This window comes from Mizuhopecten yessoensis, unplaced genomic scaffold (genome assembly GCF_002113885.1).
Source record: "Mizuhopecten yessoensis strain PY_sf001 unplaced genomic scaffold, ASM211388v2 scaffold716059, whole genome shotgun sequence".
NCBI lineage: Eukaryota > Metazoa > Mollusca > Bivalvia > Pectinida > Pectinidae > Mizuhopecten > Mizuhopecten yessoensis.
The window spans coordinates 88,444-100,098 of NW_018479927.1; the positions used below are offsets into that span (position 1 = coordinate 88,444).

At 40.2% G+C, this 11,655-nt stretch overlaps 1 protein-coding gene across 1 annotated transcript; it reads right to left on the reverse strand.

Moving 5' to 3' along the window:
• Window positions 1-2,149: 2,149 nt before the first annotated feature.
• On the reverse strand, window positions 2,150-10,098 carry LOC110441615. The gene is made up of 2 exons (XM_021484804.1): window positions 9,298-10,098; window positions 2,150-2,251 (listed from the first exon to the last, which is right to left on the reverse strand). The coding sequence occupies exons 1-2, from the start codon at window positions 10,096-10,098 to the stop codon at window positions 2,150-2,152; spliced, it is 903 nt and encodes a 300-aa protein (XP_021340479.1).
• Between the last annotated feature and the right edge of the window lie 1,557 nt (window positions 10,099-11,655).

An 11,655-nucleotide genomic window follows, 5' to 3' on the forward strand; every position in this document is an offset into this window, starting at 1 on the left:
GACTTGACTTGATGTGCGTGTTACGTGCTCGATGGTTGGGATGAAAAAGGACAAGGATGCGCTGTATCCCACTGCGCATTTTCAGACTGACCCCTCAGCGCCCCTATCTTACAATTACTTTACCAACAGGGGGTGCTAACTGATGTCAGCTACTTAGCCATCATTCGAAAATACAAATAAATCGCGTTTAATTTGGAATGTATTAAACGGCATTATTTTAAGACATTTCCTCATAATAATATAAAACCAAACTAGATACTGGAATTAAATGGCCACAGCCTTATTTAATGTCAAATTGTACAACCTCAGAACATGGCGGGCAGGTTTACCCATTAGTCCTCCAGGTAAATCCTTGGCCGAACATTAAATACAAATATTATACCAAGTACACGCAAAAGCAAGATCCCTGCTGAATATCTACCCGCAGGTACCGGACATAAAGCCACTTGCTCTCTGACCTTGCAGAGTGTGCATGTACTTGTACCAAAACCGCTCTCACACCCATGCCAAGACGGTAACCAACATCTCCAACTTGGAGAACCATAATCACCAATCCCACTTTAGCTCACAGGGATTCACTTGGCAAGCATTATTGGGTTGGTAACTATTAATAAGAATATGCACATTCCCGCCACAATATCCTAGGATACCACCATAGCGAGTTTAAATTAGTCTGCTAGGGTAACCCCTAGCAACAATATTGACAAGTCAGTACACAACCTAATAATATACAACACAAATACATATTACATAACAGAAAAATTTATAATTATATGCCTGCCCGCCATGTCCTGCCACTCGGAACTGTCTATACAGTTCCGCCATCTCCAAACAAAACCCATCTGAGGTTATACACCATGTTAGCTATAAAACAGGCTCTAATCAAACATAAATGCTTCAGTTTCTACAAAGTTATCGATAGTTCCTTGTGATGTGTTGATAAGTATGGCATTGCCTACATCTGTTAAGTGACCATTATCGTCACGGAATAATCCCGGACATGTGTATACTATATTGGTATGCTTAACTACCCTGCCTCCTGTGTCTAACGCAGCTTTATGGCTTTCAAGATTTACACGTTTCCGTTTCTTTTCAATGGCTTGTATTTTTCACAGCCTCGTTATTTCAACCTTGTCAAAATATCTGACCAAATTTTCGAACATCTGGACAAAAGAGTATGAAGTTCGTCTATATCCTTTGCTAGTTTAGCACATAACTCCACTGTTGGGTAATAGGAAATCTGGAAGCGTCTTTTTGCCGAGAAGTTCTTTGATAACGTCCTTCATTCAAACCATGACATCCCCCGCTTTCCGAACCATCGGATACATATGCCCTTGTTCTGCAGCTTTAAATGATGGTCCAATAATTTAACAGCCATCCGTTGTGCCCAGTATACTATTGAGGACCCAACTATCCAAACATCTGAAAAAACTTTGGCTAAAATTAGCCAATTGGGAAGAGAGACAACTCGAATACATTACACAGTAACCCGAATGTAATTTTGAACAGCCCCCGATTTCCATCTCCCCAACTTTTTAATGGTCTCTGTCGACACACCTTTCACTGACAAGGTTGTTGCAGCACCTATCCGAAATGAATGTGATTTATAATTTGAATGCGGTAAACCTAGAGAGACGACACATTTACGAAGAACTGCGGCAAACTGGTACCTGGCCAGCGGTAATTCATTCTGGTGTAGGAACAGATATCCAGATCGACCAGAACGTACCTTCAGAAAAGCAAGGATAATATGTACCGGACATACCCGATTGTTTTTAATCCAAAAAATGCCAAACAATATACAGCTCGAAACATCAATTGTTCATACATGTTCAAACAAATGCTGGGAATTTGTTGGTTAATTTTGACCTGCACATCGCATGTTATTGGGGCTCTGCTGTCTGTCGTATATTTCAATATTTTGAGACCTTCAAGACTTTTCTTTACAATAAAGCATGATGTTGGATCTTGCCAATTTTTGAATTTATGCAAGTAACTTATTGCTGATAAGTAAGAAGAAACTGTAGATGGAGCAGAGCCTTCATTTGAATGGTGACATATGAACAGCAAAATATGGTCAATGGAACATTATCAAAAAAAAATAACGCACTCGAGTAAAGAGATTTTGTGTTCTCCGACAAACTGGCAGCTAAAAGTCGTCCAAGCTGAGGCTGAAGATTGACCACAGCCACGTTGGCATTTGTTCCGGCTCTGCTTCTGCCCGAGGAGCCAAGTCCCGGAAATTGTTTAACTGCAAACGTGATAGACTATCAGTCAAATTATTTTTACAGCCTCGAATGTGTTCCGCCTTGAATAAGATGTTTAAAGACAGGCAGCGAAGTACAAATGCTCTAAGCAAAGTCAGAACAGCAACGGATTTAGTTGTCATAGAGTTAATAATTGCTACCACTGATTGATTATCACATCTAAAGAGCACTTTCTTGTTTCTCAGCCTTTCACCCCATATCTATACGGAAACCAATAAAGGAAAAAATTCCAACACTGTGATGTCATTGGTGTACCCTTTCTCAACCAAACACTCAGGCCACGAATCAAATACCCATTTCCCTTCGAAATAAGCTCCAAATTCGTTACCCTTCTTGGCTAAACTATCAGTAAAAACCTGCAAGTCTGAATTAGTGATCCAGAACTGATCACAAAATACTGATACCCAATAAAAAAAAAAATGAAAAAATTTAACCAAAGTTTCATGTCCTCACGCATTGGGGATGTGATCCTGATATGATGATACGCATTGGTGGTACCTATTGTGGCATTTATTAGGCGCCTACAAAAGGTTCTCCCAACCGGAATAGCTCTACAAGCAAAATGCAAAGCTCCTAAAAGGGATTGTAATTGTTTCAAAGTTGTTCTGGCCTGCGTCAACATGACCCTTAACTTTTGAACAATTTCTTGTACTTTAATCATAGGAACCCTGATACACATATTCACTGTATCTATTTCAAGACCAAGAAAACACAAGAGGGTACAAGGCCCTTCTGTCTTCTCAGGTGCAATCGGTACGCCTATCTCATCACATACGCTCTCAAATTCTTTAAGAGCTAAATAACACTGGTCAGGTTTTCTTACACCTCCGAACAGAAAATCATCTAGGTAGTGAAGTACATCACCACCTCCCAAACGCCTACTGACAATGTACTCTATAAACGTAGAGAACTTTTCAAAAATTGAACAAGAAATTGAATAACCCATAGGTAGGCATTTATCAAAGAAATACATGTCATCATCCTTAAAACCCAACAAATCAAAATCCCCGGGCCATATTGGAACTAATCGAAATGCAGATTTAACATCCGCCTTAGCGAGTAATGCCCCTTTCACAAGCCTTTGTACCATTTGTACTGCCTTTTCGAAGTTTGTATAACAAACCGAACACACTTTGGGATCAATATAATCATTTACTGAACAATTTTCGGGGTAATTTCTCCGCCCGCTGGACCAGTGCTTTAATTGTGCACATACAGACTGAGAGGATTCACTGAAGCTGTGATTTTCATATCATAATATAAGTATATATATGTATTAAAAGACAATTGTGTTATTGTTATCATCAGAAGTATTGTATGGTGTTTTACCTCTTAAAATAACTTAATTTTCTCAATAAAATACTTGAGCTGCATGTGAATGTCCAGTTGACCTACATATTATTCTTACTATAGTCTACAAATAATCTTAATAAAGGAATAAGTTATTACATGTATACAACAGGAATGGTATGGGTATATACTGCAAGATATTTTTAAGTCGGCATGAATATCGTCTCTATCGAGATACACACACGACGGTGGATATCCATGTGTACCTGTAGTGTGTGTGTGTGTGTTTGTATGGAATGGAAGTAATTCTTAGACTACATCCTATAATTATTTTGTTTATACTGTAAATATCACATTATAGCTTACTATGGGTGGAGGTTCGTGCCAATAACGACATGAATTTAAAGTATGACATCCATAGCTTACTAAAAGTGTTTTCTAATACAAAATGCAAAAAACAATCACTTGTAGACATATGTAGAGGCCTCACCCTCATGTTATTTCTTTTGTAGAGATTCTATTTAACAAGGGCGTCAAATCCTGCCAAACTACACAGCCTGAAACTTACATATGATTTAATAATATATATTACCCTACTTTTGTTGTCAAATTAATTGTTTTATGTTTATGTTATATAGTACTGTATCTGTGTTGAATTGCTGCATACTGGTTTTGTTTTACTGAAACCATTACAGAAATATTTATAGATTTGCGAGGAAATGATCTAGGGTCATTTGATTTTTTTACCTTACAAAATTAACTATGGTTGAGCCCTTGTCGCTTAAAATTTCTGCACAATGAACTAGGAATACTTTCCTTATTACACATTTAATGTAACCATATTTTTAAGGGACTGTACGGAAAAACCACCTCCCGGCAAAGGCCACCTACATTGTACAACGAGGTCAATAATATTGCAAAAGACTGGCTGAGATGTACAGGGGACCGAGAAGGGGCGGGGACAAAAAGGGAGGAAATCAAAAGGCAGAAAGAGACGGCGACAGCTGCACTTGGTGGCATCGGCTACCAATCAGCCAGAGTAGAAAATAAAATGGATGGATATGATATAATCTAAATCACTGTTTGTTTTCTATCAGACACCAACATTTTATTCATTTCTCATTCCCATCTTTTCCCATATTCTTTCTTTCTGTCTTTTCTTGTGTCTATCTTGACATCGTCCTTAAAAACCCTTAGCTGTTAATAGGACGGGAAGCCCACTACAAACAATTTGTTTGTTTGTTTGTTTGTTTATGTTTAACGGCCCATCGACGGCTGTGGTCATTTAGGGCCATGGTGATTTATTTATTTATTTTACTTTTTTAACAAACATGTGAATAGCGAAGATAAAATCAGATAAAATGGTTCATTTTAAAAGTATTCGCATTGTATGTGTAGATAATAAAAAATAAATAAAAGGGAGTTAAAATAATAAAAGAGATAACGAATAGATGATATGGAATATGCGATATATATATAACGTCAAAAATGATAAGGTGGGTTAAAAGACATCAGAGTCTATAAAATAGACCGATGTCTTTCAAATAGTTAAATAATGCCTTCGAATCCACGGAACTGAAAAGTGTTTTCATATCCGGGACTCGGAAGTAGTTATCACGAATGTGTTTAAAATCGGAACATTCTATTAAAAAATGCTCCACTGTAAATGGAGTGTCACATGCGTGGCATGAAGGTATATCTTCTCGTTTTAAAAGGTACGAATGAGTAGGATATGTGTGCCCAGTGCGGAGCCGAGCGAGGACAACTTCCTCTCTACGATCTTTCCGACTGGGAATAGATGTTTTAAGTTTCGGTTGTATCTTAAAAAGTTTGTTGTTGGTCTCCAGAGACCAGCGTTTCTGCCATTCATTTTGAATGGCTGTACGAATAGTAGGTTTAAAATCTGTGTATGGTAGTTTGATATTTGTTTGTTCGAGATTCAATGCATTTTTTGCTTCCCTGTCAGCAAATTCGTTGCCTTTTATTCCGACATGGCTCGGAATCCATAGTAAAGTTATTTTAGACTTTTTTAATATACGAGATATTCGAAGAGCAAGGTTTTGTACGATTGTGTTTTTAGGATCTCGTAACTGTAAACTCTGTAGGACAGATAGAGAGTCTGAACAAATAATTGCCTTTTTAATGCGGTGTTCATCGATATGGTCGAGGGCCAAACCAATGGCGCATGCTTCAGCAGAAAAGATGGAGGCGCCGTCTGGTAGTCGGACTGAAGTGCAAGTATTGGCAGTACAGCAGGCTGCTGCCACTTTCTCACCTTCTTTGGAGCCATCGGTGTAAAGTTGTGTATGAGAAGGGTAATTCGAAATGCATTCCCGAAAGGAGGATTTGTGTTCTTCGGGCATAACACTTGATTTCCCTCGCTCATGTAATGTAAAGTTAAAATCGGGGGTTTGAATGGTCCACGGAGGAACATCAGATATGTTAAATTCAGCTATGTCCGTCAATTTTATGTTGAGTTCTTGCAGGAAATTCAAAATTCGGATACCAAATGTTGGCAGAAGTTTTTGGTTTTGCGTAAATATGTTTTGGTATTTGGGGTTGAATACTTGGTTGAAAGCAGGATTTTTAGGGTTTGATTTTAATTGAGTTGCAAATTGTAATGAAAGTTTTATTCTTCTGTCATAAAGGGATGGTTCATTTGCTTCCACGTACAGGCTTTTTACAGGTGTTGTTCGAAAAGCTCCCAGGGCAAGACGTAGCCCTTGGTTATGGATTGGATCTAGCATCTGAAGGTACGAACTGCGCGCTGACCCGTATACCATAGAACCATAATCCAGTTTTGTTCGAATAAGTGATCTGTATAGGCGCAAAAGCATTTCACGATCCGCTCCCCAATCAGTATGAGAAAGGACTCGTATAATGTTTAACGCCTTGGAACACTTATCCTTCAGATACTTTATATGTGGTATGAAAGAGAGTTTCGAATCAAAAATGAGGCCGAGAAATTTAGTCTGTTCAACAACAGGAATTCTAGTGCCATCGAGTGTTAGATTTGGGTCATTGTGTGCTTTTCGTTTTTGACAGAAATGCATGCACACAGTTTTGGATTTAGAGAATTTGAAGCCGTTTTCGTCTGCCCAATTTTGTAGTTTGTTTAAACTCTGTTGAAGTTGTCGTTCTATCGTGTGCATGTTCTTAGATCTGTAACAGATCAAGAAGTCATCCACAAATAGCGACCCTTCTGTTGATTGACCAAGACATTTGACTATATCATTTATTTTAAGTCCAAACAGTGTGACTGATAGGATTCCACCCTGTGGGACTCCCATTTCCTGTTTAGACGTTTCAGAAAAAGTTGAACCAACACGGACTTTGAAGTGTCTATCTGATAGGTAATTAGATATAAAATTGGGAAGGTTTCCACGTACGCCAAGGTCGTGAAGATCTTTCATGATGCCATACTGCCATGTAGTATCATAGGCCTTCTCAAGATCGAAGAACACAGCGACAAGGTGTTCTTTCTTGGCGAAAGCCTCTCGAATGAACGTCTCTAATCTGATGAGATGGTCATTTGTCCCTCTTCTATTTCTAAAGCCACTTTGAAGAGGGGATATTATATCGTTGGCCTCAAGAAACCAAACCAGTCTAGTGTTTATCATTCGTTCCAAAGTTTTACATACACAACTAGTCAGAGAGATAGGACGATAGTTGTTTGGGTCAGTAGCATCCTTTCCCGGTTTTGGGATAGGTATAATTGTGGAGTTCTTCCACGAATCGGGAATCTTTCCGGAAGCGTAAACTTGGTTGAATATGTAAAGAAGGCATGTTAGTGAAGAGTCCGGTAAGTGCTTTAGAAATTGATATGGAATATCATCAGGACCTGAAGCAGTGTCCTGTGATTTTCTAAGCGAATCAACAAGTTCTGGTAGGGTAAATTGTTCATTATAACTTTCTTTGTTTGATGATTTGAAATTGAGCCGTTTCTTTTCTCTCTTTTTTTTCAAAGACTGGAATTTTTGGGAGTGGTTTAAAGGGGATGAGTTTTTAGCTATGTTTTTTGCAAATGCATCAGCAATTTCAGTTATAGACGAGAAAATTTTGTTTTTATTAATGAGGTGGGAGGATGTTGCCTTTTTCTTTTTCCCACTTATTTTCCGAATCATATCCCATACTTTTTTTGAGGACGTGTTTGATGATATCTTGGATACATATTCTCTCCAGCTGTTTCTTTTGTCAATTTTAATTGATCGCCGAGCCTTTGCCCGCCAAATTTTAAATTCACTGTAGTTTGAAGCAGTTGGGCAATTGAAGTAGCGTCTTAGAGCAGCTGCCCGATTACTGCGTGTTTTAAAAGATTCTTCAGATAAAAGGAACTTCGTAGGTTTTGGAGCGGATTTTGGAATTGTCTTTTGGGCAATAGAAGTGAGTGTTTCAGTAAAAGTTTTGATAGGGTCGTCGAGGTTAGTAAAATTGTCTATGGTTAGTTTTTCAATGCACATGTGTTGGAATTGGGCCCAATCTGCTTTGTGCATATTCCATCGAGGTAGAGGATCATCAAGAGGAGTCCCAATATTCTGAAGAAAAATTGGGAAGTGGTCACTCCCACAAAGATCATCATTTACCCTCCAGTCATAGTCAAGTAAAATGGATGGATGGCATAATGATAGATCAATGTGGGTACGAGAGCCTGTAGCAGGGTGTAAATAAGTAGGGGTATTGTTGTTAAAAAGGCACAAGTTGTTTTTATCTATAAATTCCTCAATACGTCTTCCTCTCTCGTCTGTGTTGGGAGAGCCCCACAGGCTATTATGACCATTAAAATCACCGAGGATTATGAATGGTGTTGGGAGCTGGGAGACGAGATTATTGAGTTGCTCACAAGTGAAAACAATACTCGGAGGGAGATAAATTGAACAGACGGTTATTTGTCTGTGTAATGTTGCACAGACAGCAACAGCCTGTAAATTTGTGTTTAACTTGATCATTCTGTGAGGAATATTTTTATGGACAGCTACCGCTGCGCCACCTGCTGCTCTGCTAACTACAGTTGGAATGTTAGTGTAGAGTGAGAAATTTCTAAGCGTGATTGGGTTTTTGAGCATGATTTCTTGTAGACAAAAAATGGCGGGTCTAAATTCTTTTGATAGATTCTGAAATTCTTCTATATTTGCCTTTAATCCGCGGATGTTCCATTGGATAATTGTATTATTTATCTTTTGCTATTTTGGCTGGATTTCGATGGAGTCGAAGCACGAAGCGCTGAGGCATTCGTCTCCATCTCATCATCGAAATCTAGTAGGACATTGAACCGGTTTGTCGGGTCCTCTGATCCTTTGCCAAAGGTGACATTCAGATCCGGTCCTTCAGATTTGCCCCTCGCTATTCTAATTTTTTTCCTAGGTCTGTTGGTAGGTGATGTTGCCTCTGGTCTCAGTTGGGATCGAGGAACAGATGTGAGTGAGCGAGATCGCTGCGAACGCACATGTGCCCTAGATGGGCCAACCTTTGAAGGGTTTTCTCCTGAAGTGGAAGGTGTTTTTGATGGTGGTGCTGGTTTTGATTGTGGTGCTGGTTTTGATTGTGGTGCAGGTTTTGATGAAGATGCTGGTTTTGATGAAGATGCTGGTTTTGATGGTGATGCTGCTTTTGACTGTTTGTTGTTTTTGGTTGGTTTTCGTATAGACGTGAAACGAGATGGGTCTCCCGTGAGGATTTTCAAGTTATCTTGGCCAGACATGTCTGGGACTTGTGAGCCCCAGGCAGGTATGTCTGCAGATACTTGAACTGAAGCATCCTTGACTGCGACACTGTCAACCGGCGACCGGACTTTCGTCACTTGTGCATATGAGGGAGCAGCCACGTCCGTGCTCTCCACTATCCTCCTAGCCTCGGGGAAGGAGACATTTCGGGTAAATTTGACCCGCAATATCTCTCTCTCGCGATTCCAGGCAGGACAGTCTCGAGACGAAGCAGCATGCTTTCCCTCACAATTAACACAACGCAGGTTGGCAATATCACAGTCGCTTTGGTCCTCATGACCTTCACGACCACAGTACTGGCAAACGGTCTTCCGCCTACATCTTTTTTCATGATGTCCGTACTTCTGGCAGTTACGGCATCTTAATGGATTAGGGATGTAGACGGAGACACTGCACCTTTGGTAACCAATCACTACGGCCGAAGGTAGTGATGGGGTAGCAAAGGTCAGTACAAATGTGTCTGTTGGAACCAACTTGTTGTTCTTCTTGGACAAAATCCGTCGCACCTCAGAGACTGGGATCTCCTCCTCCTGGAAGTACTCCAGTATGGCGGCATCAGCGTCATTACGCAGGGCGGGGCATCTGATTACCCCCTTGCTGCTGTTTAGTGATGGATGTGCTTTCACTATAACACTGATACCTCCAAAACTGGTGGTACCCAGTAGGTTAATCGCCTGTTGTTTGCGAAAAACTTCGATTAGGAGATCGCCAGATCCCAAAGGTTTGACGGACTTTACGTCCCCAGCTATTCCTTTTATACCCTTCCTCAACAGAAGAGGAGACAATGTTGCTGCAGTTTTTCCACTAGTGGTTGACGACATGATGATGAATTGTGGGAATGTGGTAGTTGTAGGGTGTTTTTCTGTGTTTTTTTCATTACCCATGTATGTTTATTAATTAGTTCACTGTCTGTGTCCCCGCCCGCCCCGGAGCCCAACAAGGGGACACTAATATCAGCGCGGATATCCAGCGCCAAAGTGTCAGGGATACACAAAGTAGTATACTCGTAAAAGTATACATAACGAGTATATATATTACCCGGAAGAGCATACTCTCGCGATTGACCCTAAGCCACCGCCTTCTTGGAAGTATGTAAACCAAGGGCTCGGCGTGACCAGCCGATTGGTGATAGAGGGCCCATACCACCTCTCGACTTCCCAGAGTCCGAAGCCAAAGTAGTATGTTGCAGAAAGTCGGATCATGTCTCCCTCCAATCCAGAGTTCATCAGTGATTCCGACCCCTGCTCAACCACCAGGATCTTCTTCCCCCAGGAATACGAGACGCAACCCACGGCAAACAGGTTGGCTCAAATTGGAGCTACTGTGAAAGCCTTCTGCTACGTTGACGCCCAGCGCGCGACAATCACACCCCGAAATGATCACATACGCACTGAGCACCAATGTACCCAGCCTCGGGACGTGGACCCAGCTTTCTTGGAGACTACAAACAAAACAACAAAATACAGCATTGTACCAACGTTGGCCCAGCAAACTTTGTTCGTTGGTGTAATGTTGGGCCAACGTCAAATATGCATCACAATTAAGCATTGGCCCAACGTTGACCCAACATAGTTGTAAAGTTGGCACAACGTTAGCCAAATGTTGTATCCACATCAAGTAGTTGTTGGGCCAACGTTGTTCCAACATCCAGGGCCAACATGGGGCCGATTTGCAAAAGGATGTTGGCCCAACGTCATTTTCCAACGATGGCCCAACTAACCCTGATGCATTGGGCCAACTGCTATCTGTTTTTTTTTATAGAATGCATTTAACGCGTTAAAAGTCACTTCTAACGCGTTAAAATGCTCATCTAACGCATTAGAATAGTAAATGCATTGGCCAATCAGAGAAATCGTTTCATAGTTAGTTTAGATAGATCTATGGAGTTCCAGCTACGAAGAGTAGAAGGTATAAAGGAACGATTGGTGAGAGAAAGCCCAAGTAGAGGAACTCTATAATCACTGCTATTTCTAAGAGTGTACCTGTTATTTTCTGTAATAGTAGGTGGCAGGAGATCGTTTAAAAATCTGGAGTTAAGTTGTTGTGCATTTTAGATAAAAGTTGAAGTTTTCTACGTTTTCGACGATTTGAAAGAGTTTCTAAACCTTTTTCAAAATGTAAATCTTCGACACGGGCATATGAAGGAAGGCCGTATATAATTCAAACAGCTTCTCTTTGGTCTTTCTCTTACTTTTCTGAGTCAAATTTAGTACAACCATCTCATAATTGACAAGTACATTCTAAAACTGGTAAAATTGTTTAATTATCAATTTCAAACAAACTATTCCTATTCAGCAAATATTTCAATCTTCGTATGACGTAAATTTTCTTCATAACTGAACTATAAATGGCAGTAATATGACACACCACCCCCCCCC